At 38.4% G+C, this 18,715-nt stretch overlaps 1 protein-coding gene and 1 long non-coding RNA gene across 3 annotated transcripts in view; one reads left to right on the plus strand and one right to left on the minus strand.

The window, feature by feature from the left end:
- Positions 1–18,715, plus strand: part of Plxdc2 (plexin domain containing 2) — a 386,926-nt gene that overhangs the window by 330,138 nt on the left and 38,073 nt on the right. The window contains exons 10-12 of one of the 2 annotated variants that reach the window (XM_087591183.1): positions 10,450–10,510; positions 16,240–16,387; positions 17,656–17,694. In XM_087591183.1, the coding sequence (XP_087447309.1) occupies positions 10,450–10,510; positions 16,240–16,387; positions 17,656–17,694 (248 nt within the window). Of the gene's footprint in view, positions 1–10,449; positions 10,517–16,239; positions 16,388–17,655; positions 17,695–18,715 lie in introns of both variants that reach the window. The other variant, NM_001108422.2, reaches the window with a different exon arrangement.
- LOC148000300 (uncharacterized) lies at positions 6,995–17,791 on the minus strand. Its single transcript, XR_015641901.1, has 4 exons — positions 17,589–17,791; positions 16,542–16,600; positions 12,528–12,634; positions 6,995–8,286 (listed from the first exon to the last, which is right to left on the minus strand). It is a non-coding gene; the product is annotated as an uncharacterized LOC148000300 (long non-coding RNA).

Raw genomic sequence — 18,715 nt, forward strand, 5'->3', positions numbered from 1 at the left:
AAAATTATACTGTTGCAGCCTCAGTTGCATTCCCATTAAAACAGGAAATGAACTAAGACTGTGAGACTTGATACTATGTGACATTTCTAGTTAATCCACAATGAAAGCACATAAACAAGAGATATGATTATTAGAAAAAGAAACAAGCTGTAATTTGTAGGTGAAGGACCCATTTATAAAACAATTACACAAATCACTAGCTCTCTATATCAGGAATAGCCATTGAGACGTGCAACACTAAAACCTAAATAAAAGCACAACTAGACAAAACAGTCTCGACAAACCTAGCGTGTAGAATTTACGTAAAGGAAACACTAGACCTTCGATGAGGTGCTTAGACGAGCCCGTGAATACACTGTAATGTCTGGAAAGCTAGAATATGTCAGGACTTCAATTATTTCCACATCAATTCTGCCAAATGCACATGGAGGCTAATATTGGAAACATCAGAGTGTGATTATGAAAATCACAGCAAGGAAGAACTGAAACTGTCCAAGAAAAGCATTGAAAATAAGATCCGTGTTAGGAGCATGAGCCCTGGACAAACTCCATACAATACTCGGGCATGTGTCTTCTCTATATTACAGAAAAATACACGTTTAAAATGCTGATCTTAAGTCCTGGTACGTAACAGAATGAATTCAATTATACAGAAATATACTGTAAAAAAGAATTGAAATATTGAGGTACTCAGTATAGAAAATTATTTATTCCTCTATGAATTTGAGTTTTAGATAAACTGCAAATTATGGACAGGTGAAATATTAACCAGTTTTAAAGTCCTGTCAATCCAAAAATGATTGAATAAAAGAGTAAGATATTAGATGCACATGTGGACACATGTCATCTAGCAATTTATATAAGCTCACAGGGGTACAATATGTATTTATAATGGTAGAATTTCACAGAGAGTTAGAATTTCACTCAGTTGATTACTCGCATGTATCTAGGTCAGTTTCCAAGATTTAAAAATAAACAAACAGAACACAATTTAAAATTGATACAATGACACCCAAACTTGAAATAATTTTATAAAGTCATATAATGAGGTGTATCCTATTATTAACAACTATTTATTAAAAGATTGCTATAGTCATGAAAATAATGCTTAAGTTGTTATATGAGGAAAAGTGAGGTTATGTGTTAAGGTGCTTTAAACATGAAGTACAAAATTAACAAACACCTTCTGCCTCTCCTCCTCAAGTGCTGAGACTAAAAGCATGCACACCCTTCCCCCTCTCTATACATTTTTAGTAAAATGGCTATTCAGATGAGTTCATGGGATGTTTATGGGGGAATTCATATAATTCACATTTTAAAGTACATATTGAACATTGTTTTTAAATTGAGGTTCTCGTTAGGGAGTGGGCGGGACACAGCATCAACTCCTCAGTAAACTGCGACATTAAAAAGAAAGATTCTAATGGAATAGAAAACATGTCTAGGCAGTTTTTGGGAAGAAAAAGACTCGAAAAAATGAAAAAAAAATCTAGCTGCAGAATATGAACAGGAGCTTGGTTTTAAATATATTTCTACTGCTATTTATTTAACAGTTTGAAAGCCTCTGTGTTGGACACCGTGTGTGTGTGTGTGTGTGTGTGTGTGTGTGTGTGTGTGTGTGTGTGTGTGCATGCGCGCACCACAGGTTGATGTGAGGTGTCTTCCGTGGTTGTTGTAGTACGTGCGTGTGTGTGTGTGTGCATGCGCGCACCACAGCTTGATGTGAGGTGTCTTCAGTGGTTGTTGTAGAGACGGGGACTTTCACTGAACCTGGGTGTCATTGCTTTGCTAGACTCGCTGAACAGTGAACTTTGGCACTCTGCCTGTCTCTGCTCGCATCCTCCTGGGAGTAATTCAGAAACGAAGATTCCTGAGTGTCCATATAGCTTACATTTGTAATACATTCACATGCAATTGAATACCTACCTTAAATCCATTAAGGAACACCCCCCCACCCCCGTTTAAAAAGAAAGGAGAACCAAAAGTAAAGTCAATACTCCAGCAAGGGACATAGATTTATAAAATTATGAAAACACCATGCTTTGTACTAAAGAATCCTCTCAGTGAATACACGGCCAAGCTTGTGTCATTTGCCCACCATGCAGCTGTTTTATCAGGAAGAAGAGGCATGTGTGAGTCCAGCGGAGAACAGGGGAACATGTCACAATTATTAGCAAAAACAATATTACAGTCTTATTCTTGTTATTTTTAATAGATTTTAACTATTGTCTGATGAATACATTTTTGTGTTCTTGTGTGCCTCTTAATCAAACATTTAAATGATGGCATAAGATAAATAATTTAATATAGAACCTAAATTAAATAACCCCAGTTCCACTGAGGTAAACATGCTAGAAGGTAACAGCTGTGCACCGTTTCTGATTCCTTTGCCCTAATCTGGGACCAGTGCATTGCTGTATGTAAAACCAGCTTTGTTTCTGCGCCTCATGAGACAAAGCACATTTCAATTTGCTCTCACCTGTTCTTCCTTCTCTCAGGGATCTTTCTTCACATGTGGGATCATATTGCTGACATGAGCTGGCATGGCTTTTAACTGGAACGGTTTCTGAAAGAATTAACCTAATAACCAGACAGGCTTGAGTGTTGGTTCGGTCCTAGCGTGAATCCTGGCCTTCTGAGAAGCTGAAAGGAGTCTTGCCCTCAGGAGGTAGCCTATGGGAGCAAGAACGCCAGCATGGAAAGTCAACTGTGAAAATCCTTTTTTCCTTTTGGAAAATCATATCAGTGAAGGATAAACTAACAAGTGACTGGGATTTTTTTAACCAGTTCTTTGGAGGACAGGAATAGGGGTTGGGGATTTGGTTCAGTGGGAGAGCTCTTGCCTAGGAAGTGCAAGGCCCTGGATTCAGCCCAGAGATCAGTCCTCCCCTCTGGAGGAAGAACAGAAACGAAAACCAAGGTAACTGTGAGGCTGGAGTAATTGAGATTCTCACACAACAGAGTTGGGAGGATGAAAACTCCTGATGCTATTACATTTGCTGTTACATTTTGGTACTGAATACTCAAGACCTGGGCAAGGCTGAGCCTCTAATGTATTATCTGTGTAGCAGACATTTTTATACACCGCACATGAATGACATCTTCATAGATGTCAAATATCAAGTGATTCAGTTAGAGGAACTTTCCTGAACTCTGCAGACAGCCACACATATTTCTACTGAATTAGGATTTTTAAGATCCAGTTCTCTTGAAGAGATAGAATTCAAAGAATGTGGCTTTGGAAAAGGATGAGGAAGTGGGAAGAGACAAGAAGAGAAGCAGAGGAGCCAAATGGGGCCACAGCACATTAAACACGTGTAGGAAACTGTCACACAGCAGATGCTACACAGTTAACGCATGCATCTTAGAAAAGAAGCCACATTCTTATGTAGCCCTATTACAGATTCTTACATATCAATGTGAATTGTCATAAAGGATCCTGCAGTATTGTCTGCCTCCTTACAGTTTGCTGATAGACTCGTCTGTCGTTCTGTCTTTCCCAAAGATCTGTATCGTGAGTGCTTCAGGCATTATCCATGCCGAGTTAAGGAGATGTGTTGGAGATGAAAATTTTAATACCACGCCTGAACCAATTAAGTCAGTTTTTCACCCCAGAGTGAAAATTGCGTATCACTCATTTGACTAAACGTTACTAAAAGATAGTGGTGATAGAGATCAAGATTTTAAATTTTAAGATCTACTTTCCAAATTTAAACAACTAAAATTTCGAAAGAATAATAACTCTTATCACTTAACCCACCGTTCTACTTCTTATGTACATGAGAGTTTATGTTAGAAACAAAATCACTGTGGTCTACCAGGACATAGAAAATACTTGAGCTTCTGTAAATGTGTGCATTAATAATTGGTTTCCTCCAATGCTAGGGACTCCCCTGGCAAAAATAGTTCTGTTTCTGAAACTATTTTTAAGTGAGATTGACAAGAAGTGTGATGAGGTTGGTGTTTTGATCTCTTGATTTGAGAGAAGCTCTGAGCAAGAGAACATTGTTTTCCGGGCTGCCTTGGTCCTTTCCGCGTGGCTCAGAAGAACCATTTAAACCAATACCTCATTAATGCTGAGTGAAAAGGGCAGGGATTTGAAATGTGGTCTCTTAGCTTCTCTGAACAAGGCAGAGATAAAAGTAAAGGGACCTGGAAATAAAAACACAGGGAATAGTTCCTTAGGGTTCGTTTAAATGAATATTCGAGGGATGTTTTCAAAACTGAGTGGTCTCTATTTCCAAATAGTAAAGACATATTGGTCTGTTTGTAAAAGCAAACTTGATTTCTCTCACAGGCGTCTATGATGCTAATTCCATCATGTGATAAGGATTTTATGTACTATATATAAAATCTATGTTCCACATTCATATGATTCATAAGATAAATTCTTAAATACTTTAATCAATTTTGTCTGTGAGAAGTTCTTTTCTATGCACAGGTGTCTGCTTCACTACTTGTGTAACACATAGATATTAACTAGGGTGTTAAAAATAGTCTTTTCTAAATCATTACTACATATCAGCCTTTTGCTTTTTATGATTATTTCATGCCCCCCATTTGTTTTATTGATGAGTAAATAAACTCAGAAAAGAAGAATAAGAAAATTAACCAATCATATGTAAAGAACTATACCGGGATATTTGATGCAACTGTGATTAATAGGATAGTGCATATTTTTATATAAACAGGAAATGTTTTAAATACAAAACATATTTGAGGTGATAGATAAATATATTAATTAATTTAAATGAATCATCCTATATTATAATGTTACACATTTCAAATATATATAATACATAGTATATAATTAGATAGAAAGATAAATAGTAGATAGATATATAGATAAATAGATAGATAGATAGATAGATAGATAGATAGATAGATAGATAGATAGATAGATAATGGAGAAAGGGAGGGAAACAGACAGACAGACGGACAGACAGATGATATAGTTTGAGTATGTATCTGTGAGCATACACAGGTACAGCTGAATGCAAACATTTGGAATACCTTAGTTGTTCTCAGTATCTAAGCAATATCTTAGTAGGGGGCATGCAGAAAAACTGGCACCTGATGAAAACCATGTTTCAATTCTCACAATTCAATCAAGACTTTGTCTTAAGTAAGGGAAATTTTCGTATGGAGAAATAATTCAGTGGTTGCAAGTGCTTACTGCTCTTGGGCAGGACCCAAGTTCTGTTCCAAGCATCTAAATCAGAAAAATTCAGAATTCCTTATAACTCCGGCTCCGGCTCTAGGGAGTTTTGACCCCTCTAACCTCCATGGGTACTCATAACCACACACACATGCGTGCAAATAAAATAAATCTACTTATTTAAAAAGAGATGAAAACATGCCTAAGGAAAAAGTTTTAATTTAAGCACATTATTTTAATCATGTTTTCTCAAAAGCCTTGTAGGATAAACCCAAACACAGCCAGTTATAACATAGATTCTTGCACGGGTACCAGGGCAAGAAGGATTTGTGATGTCTTTCTGAGCAGAGAGAAGGCTTTCATTTTAGGTGTACTAGTTGGCTGCTGCAGAGCTCTGCACTGGGATGGAAGCCAGCAGTAGCCACTGAAGACAAGCAGCTTGCCCCTGTTGGACATGAGCTAGCACAAGGATGGATGGTACTAGGGGGGTTGTAGGAGCGGGCATGGGTCTGCTCATAACCTAGAGGAAAGCAGTAGTGTCTGAATGTCAGTGTTGTTAGAGCTATGAAGGAAGATGCTTGTTCGCAGGGGAACGTACTGAACTCCTGTTGCCAGAGATTTGAGAATCTCTCTCCTTCCTTCAGCTAGCTGGCATCACAAATTTAAACTGTTAAAATATGGGTAAACGAAGATGCTAAGTCACACCAGGGTCACTTTGAGTGAGTGTGTCAAGGGGGAGTTAAAAAATCTCAAGGGAAACAGGAAAGTTTTCCCCAAATTGATTTGTTTTTTATTTTAATTATCTATTAGTTTAGAAATAATACAAATGTATGTAGCCCACATGCCCTTGTACCTACCCACCAAGATATACTTTAAATTATTTGTTTAGATTAGTGAACTAAAATTACACCAGGAAAGAAAGCTTCACTTATACTCCTTTTCCATGTAGGTTTATGTCCATGTGCACATATGTATCATGTATGTGCAGGTACATGTGTGCGTCTTTGCTCACATGAATGTAGAGGCTAGAGGTTAGTGTCGCACGTCTTCTTTAATCATTCTTTTACTTCTGAAACATGACCTAATAGATTCATCTGGACGAGGAAGTCACCAGGCCTCAGTGATTGTAATATCTGACTGATAGTTTTCAAATGGTCACATAGAAAACCAACAATTGAAAAAAAAAAAGTTTTCCAGTTTGTCCTCATATGCTAGGACATGTTTAAAGAAGGAAACAAAAATGTTCATAAGACAAATTCTAACTCATGCCCCTGGTTTCCATTGTATTTTCTCCAGCTGACCATAGGCTAGTATAACCCAATCTCTCCTTACCTGGCACCGTTTTCCTGAAGTGATGAGTACCTCAAGGCACATCCTCCTGCTTGATGGGGAAGCCCTTAAACCACGGAGCCATCTCCTGGCCCCAGTGGCACATATTTTCCAAACAAATTTTACTTGCTCTGGCATTCTCCATCCTTCCCGCCCTCCATAAACCCCAGAAAAATTACCAGGAAGTGAATTGTGAATAAATAAACAAGTGAGTTCCTTAATTGACTTCACGTAGAACTTAATTTCACAGAATGTAACTCCAGGCTTGTCTAATAAACCAAGGAAAGTGTGTGTTCTGAATTTTCCCTGGTAATTTTAACAAGTGTCGAAACTAAGTTTTCTAAGATACTATCCAGTGACGCAGTTGTGAGATTCAGGGCTCTTTTACTGTCAGAGTTGATATATCCCAGTGATACTTATAAGCTAGAGGACATGACACAAACTATATTTTAAAATTATCAGTTCCACTTAGTTGCTAGCAGTGAATTGACTCCTCAAATATTGTTTGCAAAAAATGTTGGTATATTCATATCTACCAAATGTATCTACTACACATTCTTTAATATTTGAATAGACTTGAGAGGTGAGAGAGGAGACACCATTTATCTCACTAGCACCACAGGCCACAGTGTCACTGAGCAGCAGAGATAGCTGAAGTCACGTACACATTCCAACTATCAGGATGCCTGAACTCACACGGACATTACTCCACCGTTGAACTTGTCCAATGCATGTGGTTGGTAGAGCACAGCCAGGCTTTAATGAATCAGTCTATCAATGGGTCAGTCGGGGGAATGATAGATATACAATGCCTTCTTGACAGAGAGGTTGTTTTCACATTCCGTTTCAATTATATCGTGTTCTTTCAGACAAAGCTTTGTCTCTGGTGAGGATTCTTTTTTCTTTTTTCTTTTTCTTTTTTTAAATTTATTTAATACTTAATAATAATTCTTTGGTTTCCGGGCAAACATCCCCCTCCCCCCTCCCCTTCCTTATGGGTGTTCCCCTCCCAACCCTCCCCCCATTGCCGCCCTCCCCCCAACAGTCTAGTTCACTGGGGGTTCAGTCTTAGCAGGACCCAGGGCTTCCCCTTCCACTGGTGCTCTTACTAGGATATTCATTGCTACCTATGAGGTCAGAGTCCAGGGTCAGTCCATGTATAGTCTTTAGGTAGTGGCTTAGTCCCTGGAAGCTCTGGTTGCTTGGCATTGTTGTACATATGGGGTCTCGAGCTCCTTCAAGCTCTTCCAATCCTTTCTCTGATTCCTTCAACGGGGGTCCTATTCTCAGTTCAGTGGTTTGCTGCTGGCATTCGCCTCTGTGTTTGCTGTATTCTGGCTGTGTCTCTCAGGAGCGATCTACATCCGGCTCCTGTAGGTCTGCACTTCTTTGCTTCATCCATCTTGTCTAATTGGGTGGCTGTATATGTATGGGCCACATGTGGGGCAGGCTTTGAATGGGTGTTCCTTCAGTCTCTGTTTTAATCTTTGCCTCTCCCTTCCCTGCCAAGGGTATTCTTGTTCCCCTTTTAGAGAAGGAGTGAAGCATTCACATTTTGATCATCTGTCTTGAGTTTCATTTGTTCTAGGCATCTAGGGTAATTCAAGCATTTGGACTAATAGCCACTTATCAATGAGTGCATACCATGTATGTCTTTCTGTGATTGGGTTAGCTCACTCAGGATGATACTTTCCAGTTCCAACCATTTGCCTACGAATTTCATAAAGCCGTTGTTTTTGATAGCTGAGTAATATTCCATTGTGTAGATGTACCACATTTTCTGTATTCTGGTGAAGATTCTTAGGAAAAAAAAACCATCAAGTGAACTTGCAAAATAAATAAGGAGCAAAAAGAAAGCTGCAAATTAAAAACATAAGTGATATGAGAATTATTACATAAAAATTGAATGACACGTTCATTTTGTTAAGTAAATGAATTCCTATTAGATTAAAATATACCACCATAATCTTAACTATAAATATATATTCAATTATTAAAATGAAGGGGAAGTATAAATATTCTTAATACCAATTGACTGCCAAAACTAATTTGAATTTCTACACAAAAAAGATAGTACAAGTCAGATACATTAGCTATAACCTGTACAAGACTCTGACTTAAATTTAAAATTAGCTCAGTCAAATTTAGCCATTAAGTTATGAGTAAATGAGGCTGTGTGGATGACTTGGTTGATAAGAACACTTGTTATACAATCTTAAGGGTCTGAGTTCAAATCCCCCAAAATCTTAACAAAAGCTGGGTGTAGTCACATATGCACCCGGAACCCTAGTTGGAATTAGAGTTTACTAAGGTTTCATGGCCAGCAGAACAGTTACAGGTTCGGTGAGAAATTTTGTTTGGAGGGGAAAAGACACAGAGTGAGAGGACAGGACATTGGATTTCTTCCTCTTGCCCCTGTATTCCCAGGCTACCACAAGCACATATGGGTGTGTACCACATATTTACTCCACAGATAAACTCATACACACACACACACACGCACGCACACACACACACACACACACACACACGCACACACACACACGCACACTAAAAGTAAATTGTTTAAACAGTGAAAGCAAATCAACTGTTACACGAGGCTCAGAATAAAAAGTTGGTCACAACACTTAGGAAACATTGTCAGGGCCTGCTCTGGGTTGAAACTTCCGGCTCATGAACATAAATGTGACGTAAAAAAAAATAGAATAGAAAAAGTATTCCATTTAAAAGGAAGAATATGACCCAAGATCTTACAGACCCAGTACTTTCCAAGTCAGACTGTTTTGGCATGATCTAATTACACATAACTGAAAATCCCTCCAAAGCCCACTCAGGCTTACTGGAGGGACTCACGTGGCTCAGAAAAGCTGCTATGTTCCAAGTTGCCATCTATTGTAGGGAAAAACTGAATTAAAGTAGGGATTGGGATAAGATTCATAGGACATAGCCCAGTGGACCTGTAAGACTAGGCTCTAGCTTCCACCTGCCCAACGTGTTGTCAACAAAAAAGCTCACACTGCTTTGAGCTATAGGGTTCTCATTGAGGATCAGTCCTACAGGGATAGAATATGCCTGAAAAGAACCTTCTTGGTAATTCAGGTTCCAGCTCGTCAGAAGTCAGCCTGTTCACAATAGACCAGGAGTCCATCCTAGAATAAACTGTAATGTCCACAATAAGTCATATTGTCAGCGTAGTCTGTCCTGTACAGCCCAAAAATTAAGATCACACTTCTGTCAAGCTTGTTATTCCAGGGCTTAATGCAGTTGTCCTGAACTTGTGGGCTGTGACCCCTTTGAGGGACAAATGACCCTTTCATGGGGTCATATATCAAATATCCTGCATACTGTACATTTACATTAAGATTCATTACCAGTATCAAAACTTCAATTATGAAGTAGCAACAAAAATAATGTTTGGATGGGCATCAGCAGAACATAAGGAACTGTATTAAAGAATCACAGGAAGTTGACGACCATTGATTTGAAGATTATCCCCTGGAAATTCTTTGAAAAGATTTAAAACTGAGTTTTCTACACAATCAAGAGTTTATGAAATGGGAATATATCAATGAAAAAATAAGAAATCTTTTATAAATGGTGACTACAAATAATTTGTATGCTTTCATTTTAGTGGTTAAGTAGGAAAATGGGGGAAAGAAAGTGAATATTACATCACACTGATTTGTTCGTTTGATGCGGGCTTATACCATTGTTGTATGATGTGTTCAACCTCAGGGGAGTGGTGCATTGCTATATGTGATGCTGACTGTGGAACCGTGAATGAGTGATTTCACCCTGTAACTGGTACACTGTGTCTCTAGTACTCAGCTCATCAGAAAAAAGTTGGTATTGCTCTATACCAAAAGATCTGAGCAGTGTCTGTTTACCCATCTTTGTCTTTCTGTTCCTCTCTTTGCATGCTATGCATCCCTTTTTCATCTACAATGGCCTCTTCTTTGAAGATGCTCGAGTGGATTCGATCGCCATCGGCAGGACTGGGTGGACAGTGGATGCCCTGAAGAGGTACAGGTAGGCTCTTTTGTAAATCACTGGGACCAGTTCGACATAACATGTGACATTATAACCTAAGTACCAAGGTATCTAATTTAGTTATTTAAAAAAAATTAAGAGACTGAAATTGATTCTTTAATGAGTGCCAAACATTGGGATAAGCCATTTGCATGTATTACCTCAGATTGTTCGTACCCACTCTCCGAAAAGAAGGAGTAGGGATGAGAGAATGTGGGGCTGGAGTTTGCATGAAAGCTCACAGCATTACACACCTGGCTAGGGAACTGGGAATCTGGGATTTGAGCTTGTCCGCACCAAAGGCAGATTTCTTAATTATTTGTTCTTTTTGTATTCAAGGGCTCGTTGCTCCTCTTTTAATCTTAAATAGCAAAATAATGCTATGAGGGAAAGACTGATTGCAATGAACTGGGGTACTCTACTGTGCAGTGGTATAAAATATGGTAATCCGATTATCAATTGTACATGAAAAAGCAATTCTAACCTGTTTCCAGTTTTCCTGACTCTTAATTGTCCCTTTTCCCTTATTAGGTGTGAATGTATGCTGTATGAATGTATGGGCACCACATGAATGCATGCTATGCCCACAGTGGCCGTAAGAGGGCATCCGACCCTTCTCTTGGAAGATGGAGTTTCAGAGAGTAGTTAGCTGTACCGGTGTGGGTGTGGGAGATCCAGTCTACAGCATTCTGCAAGAGTGGTGTGAGCTCTTAACCCCTGAGCCCCCTCTCTAGAAGCTTCCTTTGTTAAGTTTTAAGGCATACATTTTAATGACAGTTTACAATGACACAAATTTTCTAAGCCAGTGAGTCTAGTCAAGCCATGGTGCTGCCTTAGGAACAGCTAGGGATACTATAGGTTGGTAGGAAGGTTGTGAAAATACATTTGAGGTTAGGTGACTGATAAAAATCTTGAGAAATGCCTCTGTGAGAACATTCTGAGGGGTAAGAATGGACCTTAGAGATATGACAGTTGCCTTCAGTCAAATTCCAGTATCACTAAATAAAATTTAAAATAAATAAATAAAGGAACATTCATGAAAGTCACCATGGAGCACATGTGCAATCCTAGCACACAGGAGGATTATGAATTTGAAGGTAACCTGAGTTGCTTGGTGAAACTGTCCAAAATCCAACCAATGAGCCAATGTTGTTAAACTCTTATGTTCAGTGTTAATACTGATGTAACCTGATTTCTGACATTGACTCAGGTAATTAGAGCATTTTATGGGGATCATCTATCTCAATTATCTGACAGTGTTGCAGAGAGAGAGAGAGAGAGAGAGAGAGAAGCACAGAGCGCACTGATAAGTCCATGATTGTGCTTTCAGATCCTCGCATTTCTTATTGTTTTAATCAGTGTTCCTTTCACTTCAGGGAAACACACAGACCAAGCAGCAAGCTGGGGAAGGAAGGTCTTATTAGGCATATACTTCCACACCACTGTTCATCAATGAAAGAAGTCAGGGCAGGAACTCAAACAGGGCAGAAACATGGAGGCAGGAGCTGATGCAGAAGTCATGGAGGGATGCTGCTTACTGGCTTGCTCCCCATGGCTTGCTCATCCTGCTTCCTTATAGAACCCAGGACTACCAGCTCAGGGGTGACACCACCCACAATGAACCCTCCCCCATCAATCCCAACTTTAAAAATGCCTTACAACCACATGTTATGGAGGCGTTTTCCCATAACGTTCCCTCCTTTCAGATAACTCTACTTTGTGTGAAGTTTACATAGACAAGCCAGCACGATCACGTAATCACAAGTTTCTCAAAGTATACTTCAGATGAATGTTCATAATTGTGTAAAGGTCCAGACTGTGATCCAGACATTTATTAATCTTCTTCCAGAGTATTCTCCCTGTTAACTACACAGGGCAGAGAAAAGTCTCCCGGGTACATTGATAGAGAATTCACTGTGCTCTGTGGACTGTGATGGCATTAAGGAAGGTTAGAATCTAATGCATTCTGTAATAATCCATGTTTCCTGTCATTTGTAATTAAATTACTCACATCACTAGCTTTGTGGTGAGCAGGTATGTAAACAAGTTCATCGGCTCCGGTCCATTTTCCTCGCATACAATGAGGGTTCCTTGTTCTCTCAGGTAGAGGATGTTGAGCTTCAGAAGTGAAGAAACCGCAGCCAAAGAAATGATACATGGGAAAACAACAGTGTTTTCCAGCGAGGAATCACTGAGAAGTTGTGCTCTTAAAAGAGCAAGACTACTACAACCGAGGCAAACATACTCTTGGTCATTGATAGTTCTGGTGCTTAAAGTTCACAGTGTAAATAGCATATACTCACTTTCACATTGTACTTCAGAATTAAAGTAGTCTCACTATAAAGTTAGATTTAAAAAATACAAAAAGAAACAAAATATTTTCTATATTCTTACTTCCGTTAAACCAACTAATTCTTCTACCACCATTAGCACCATCACCGTGGTCCCCACAGCATTAGCCACTGGTTTAGGCTAATTGATCAACAGCTCTGGCCTATTGCAAGAGCTACATATTGGCCTCGGTTTCACAACCTAAAACCACTGTGATTTTTCCAACACAATGTGTAGCTATGACACCTGTGACTAAAATCCACCATGTTGTATGTGATGTTCTATTTCGCTGAACCAAGTGAGCTGGTAACTTGTGCCTATGGAAAACGTTTCATAATGTGCACATGGGTTATAGCCATGTGGGGTGTGTGTGTGTGTGTGTGTGTGTGTGTGTGTGTGTGTGTATTTTGCCAGAAGAGGACATCGAATCCTCTAAAATTGGAATTACAGATGGCTATGAGGTGCCATGTGGATGCAGAAATTTGATCAAGTTTCCTAAAGAGCAGCTAGTACTTTTACCTACTGAGCCTATCTTGCTAACCCCCTCTGTCAATACTTTATAAACTTATTCTTTCAAGTATCCTAATCTGTGTTGTTCACATTAAAGTCTTCATTCTAGTGTATGCTTGTGTGGGCACTTTAGTTTCTAAATTTCACTTCAGTTTTGATAGGACGCACAAGTTGTTCATTGGTTTGGCTAACTCTGTCATACTCTTTTTCTTTGTGTTTCTTTTCATTTCCTGTAATTGGAAGGGTGTATTAATTTTATCATAATCTTCCTAATGCCTGAGTAGATCATGATTTCTGCTGAAGATAGTTTGCGTATAAGACTGAGGGTTTCATATATATATATATATATATATATATATATATCTTTTAAAATGTTGCTTAATGTATATTGTTCCTATTGTCTTTAGAGCCTATGGGCTTTGTTTGAGGAGGAGGGGTATGCAAAAACAATGAAAGGACATGTTCAGAGATTTTCTTTCTGTCTCGAAAATCCTAATAATAATGCTCTTAAACTTACAATGTATACACAAGTAACTTATTTTGTAAATGGGAAAGTAAACCAAATCTAAGATTTTCCCTTAAACACAAAGGTTTTTAATACTGCACATTGAAAGCTATAGACAGCAAATTCAATCCCAGACGTCTTTGTTTTGAGGTGTCTGGAACATCCACATGCACATGTCCTTTCAATGGGGGAATATTTGAACTTGGCTTTGAGGAGAAGAATGTTAACTTGAGACGCATATTTGTGAACATTCAACACCAGGATGTTAAATTAAACCGTGGGTATAGATCCGGTAGTTGAAGAAAAGGCACAGAATGAAAAAGGGAGGTTCCAGAAATGTAGGTGAAAGTCACAGCCTAAAAAGAAACAAAACGGAAGCAAAGGAGCCGGAAGGAGTAGGAAAGGAGTCAGAAGATTGGTGAACATGTGTCACAGAAACAAAAATGAGAGTGGGTATCTGCGATCACTACTGTGAACTAACCATGGGTTACCACTGGGATATTCGGTAGCTATGAAAATACATGGGCACACTGATGGGAGAAGTTCCACATCGGACTGGGTAGGACTGTAATTAAATGGGGAAGCTGAGAGTCTTGGATGACAAAGTTACCTCGAATTCCTTGCAAGCCTGAACATGACTGGATGACAAAGTAAAAGAGGGCAAGGTCAGGATGTGTTGTGGAGCAGTCGGAGCATGGAGTATAAGATTATGCACATTTGCATGTTAGCTGTAACAAGTCATCAGAGAATCGCAAAGGTCTCATGCTGAAAAGCAAACATTTCATCTGAAGGGCAAGTTCGAAAAACCTGAGGAAGTGGGCTGAGCTGAGCAGAGTTGGGGAGTTATATGTAAGGAATAGTAGCTGTCCTCTGGAATAAAAGAAAGAAGGGATGGATACATTCATGTTGAAACACATAAGATAATGTGTAAAGAAGCCCTGCTGATGGCCTCTTTCAACAGGGAAATGAAAGGCAAGCAAGGGCAAAACAAGGAGAACCACAGTGGATTGTGGTTATTAAGAAAAATGAAGGAAATGGTTCCATGACCTTTGAACATATGAGTATCCATTTATAGAATTATTTTCAGGCACCATTGATATTCTAAATGAGAAAGCAGATTAATCTGTAAGTTTCCACTCAGGGATGACTGTTCTGTCCAACCTGCCTTTGGAGTAGGCAAGATTAAGAAGGAGCTTTTACTTTGTACAGAATTGGGAACTTCCCAAACAGGGGCTTAAAATGTAATGTTATAATGAGGTAGTTGGAGGCGTTGAAAAGTTAGATGAAGGTGGTGAAGAAGTGGGGGCTAGAGTGAAACATTGTGCATCCAGTGGAGAATTTCAGGAGAAAGATAGGCTAATAGGATGAAGCGTGATAAACAAGCTTGGAGAGCAGGGGTAGAGATCTCCATCTGAAGGTCTGGAGTAGTAGATGATGGCTAGAGAGTAGTCAGAGCCCCTTTGATCATTGTGTCACTGAGAACAAACAGCGACTTGAGAAAGAACAAACCTGTAGTCTATCTGAATATTGAACACAATAGCTATCCATTTACTCTTCATTCACTGGTGAAAAGATTCTTCATCCTCCAGTAAAGACAAGATGGTACTTACTGATACTTCTTAAATGTATCAGGAGGACGGCCCATGTTCAGAGTAGCCACCTATTCAGACCATTGGATTCTTAGAAGCAAAAATAGGTTCTTTGCAACATCAACCTCTAATCAGAGAATTTGCAATTCTTACTAATGAAAACTATGGTACCTTTTTTGTAGGATATAAATTTAAAAAAAGAAGATGTGTTTCCTCCTGATGTCTTCTGTATAGCAGTGATAGAGAGAATTAGTCCGTATTTAAATAAGGACTTTATCTGTGTGGTTTTGGATATTTCATTGGAGAAAACAAAATTTCACATTTCTGTTCAACCTGGAGTAGATGAATTTTGAAGTCATAAAAGAGCCAGGAACAACTAGGCAATGCTGAATTTATGGTACTGTCCATTTGGGGTAAAGAGAATATACTTTTCTTTCATGCATCCAATTAAATGTTAAACCTTTTCTATAGGAACATAGTTTCTTCTAACTCTCTTTTTGCCTTTTGACATTATATCTTTTGTAGCTATATCAAATAAACAAAGGAAAGATAATAATACAGAAGTGTAAACAGGTGAACATGATTCCAAATATCTAAAGAAGTGTTTGATCTCGCCCCCTCCCATCTTTCAAACTTTGAAAATTAGCAAAAATACTCTAGCACAAAAAAACAGTTTCCTGCTAATATCAATTTGGGATGTTTTTGTGCTTTACGGTCCACTTTCTCTGTAATTCTCAAAAGCATAAATGGTCCAGTCTGCTGATTTTCACTTCTGTGTCTCCTACTAGTCAAAGGAGAAGATGTGCGAGAACACAGAGCCAGGGGAGACATCTCAAACTACTACGACCGCACAAACAACCACCACGCAATTCAGGGTCCTGACCACCACCAGGAGAGCTGTGACGTCGCACATGCCTACCAGCCTGCCTACAGAAGGTACCTGCAAGATTGTTTGCTTATTTTTATAGAAAAGAAAAAGTTTAATTCCTGTTTCCTGGAGGAATAGAATATTGTTTGGCCAATTAACTTTCTAGAGGATTTTCCAGATTCAAAATCATGTGATCAGAAAACAAATGCTGGAATTCTTTACCCATGGCAATCCTCTTCTTAAGCCTTAGTGGTTCTCCATGATCTGGCCTTTTGTTCTCCCTAGAAAAGAAACAGGCTTCTGATCACTTAACCAAACCTAGAAATCATCAAACTACATCCCTGGTACAGGATTCAAATGAAATATGCATATAAAATGACTTGTTATGAAATTCTGCACAATAGATAATTTTACTCACACATTGTTATATAGTGTATTTTCTGAGTGCAATCAACAAGACTGGATATCACAAAACTGTCCTTGAAAGGTTCCTCCCATTTTTGTATTTTGGGGAAGGAAAAGCTACTTAAATGTTTATGCCTAGGTTTATGACTTTCTATTCTACATGGTATTAGTACGAAGTAGGGAAAAGTGTGATATTTGTTTAGGGTAGAATATTGTCAAAATCCCTGCTCTCTCTCGAACAAGAAGATAAATTTGAGCCCTTAGATCTTAATTGAAACTAAGTGGATCTTAAAAAGGAAAAGAAATAAAGAGGGATGGAAAGTGAATGTCAAATGTGTTGTTTCTCTTCAAAGTAACACACAGTTAAATTCAAATTATTTTGAAATATTATTTTAAAGACTGTGAAAAGGTATTTCAATTGAAACCCCAACTTTCACAGTAAAATATAACCTTTGAAAAGGAACATTATACTATATGTTTATCCACTCAAAACAAAATCATTCTATAAGTTATTTTTTCATATTTTTACTGACCTTAATTTTTTAAGGAAAATCTTTAACTGTTGTGTTTAACTAAGTGTTCCTGTTAATTTTAATGCTGTCAGTCTTGATTTCAAGTGAATAAAATCTATTGTAAGTTGTTTTAGAAAGTTAAGATTGTACTTTGTGCTCTAATTAGGTTTTATCATTCTCACAGGATTATTGAGTCTCAGATATGTCACTAGAATCTTAGCCTGTGAGTCTCTGAGAGAGATTGTATTGCTATGTCATGTAAAGTTAGATCTTGCTCTCTCATTAAACTGGAAACTAGGCACAGTCAATTACAAAGAGCAAGTGTTCGAGTTAAAGCAGTTAATCCAGTTACCCAGTGTGAGATTCATGCACCTTTAGGCTCGTTTTTCTCTTCTAATAACGTTCAATGTCTCTTTCAGATGATACGAAGATAGCACTGCATCTCAAAGACAGCGGAGGTAGGCCTGCACACCTCCCTTTGGTCCACACTTTAATGCCTTGTGTTCATTTTAACATAACAAAAGGGCATGTGGGATCACAAAGACAGAATGAGGTTAGGTTTCATTCCTGTTAGTCTTTAACAAATGAAGAATTCAGTGGGTTGGGTTCAAAAATGAAACAAGATCCTAATCCTCCTGTTTGTCTACACAAGTGCGTGATCTCAGCCACCAGCTGTGAGGCAGGACAATCATCTACCCGTATCGCTTGGTTTCTCTCCCTTTTCTTGTGTATGAGTGTGTAGATATCTGCACAGTTTCAGGAGCATGGTTCAAAAGGGTTGTTTTGTTTTGTTCTGCTTGTTTTTTACTGAACTGTATGGTTGGGTGTTTTGCACATACAATCAAAAAGTAGGACAGTTAATATGAAAGTATATTGTGCTAGGGTTTTTCTAGGTGCTATGATGCAAAGAACAGAATTTAAATATTCATAAAACATCTTACCACTAACCAAGGTTTTGCAAGAGTACTTAAAGGTATGTATACTGGTACTTGAAATTTTTAAGAAAGTGGGTTCCTAACTGAACAGTACCCAGAAAATATTATATTTTTTAAAATAGTTATTTTTTATTAAACTGTATTAGCACATGGGTGTGCTAGATATTGATTAAAACATACTTTTTATAAGAAATGCTTTTTTGGTTCAAGAAAGGGTTGCCACTTAATAATAGTGTCTCACACAGACAGGAGAGCATCTTGACACTGACCTATGCCTGGGTTACTTCTGTGTAGGCTCCTGTGATTCATTAGCTGAGGTAATATGATCAAAAGTTGAAGATCAGCCTTAGACCAGTAAGAAGTAGTCTCAAAAATAACAACAAAAAGTAGCAGTGTCGGTGGGGGATGGGTAGGTAGATGGACATGTGAATTTAGATATAAAGATGCTAGATAGTCACAGATGATATAGTTGGGAATGTTTCTCTTGTAATCATGAAAAATAGTTCTTAAAGTCAATCTGTGTTGAATAGCTAGTCTCAGATGA

Source organism: Rattus norvegicus, chromosome 17, assembly GCF_021556685.1.
Source record: "Rattus norvegicus strain SHRSP/BbbUtx chromosome 17, alternate assembly SHRSP_T2T, whole genome shotgun sequence".
NCBI classification, from domain to species: domain Eukaryota; kingdom Metazoa; phylum Chordata; class Mammalia; order Rodentia; family Muridae; genus Rattus; species Rattus norvegicus.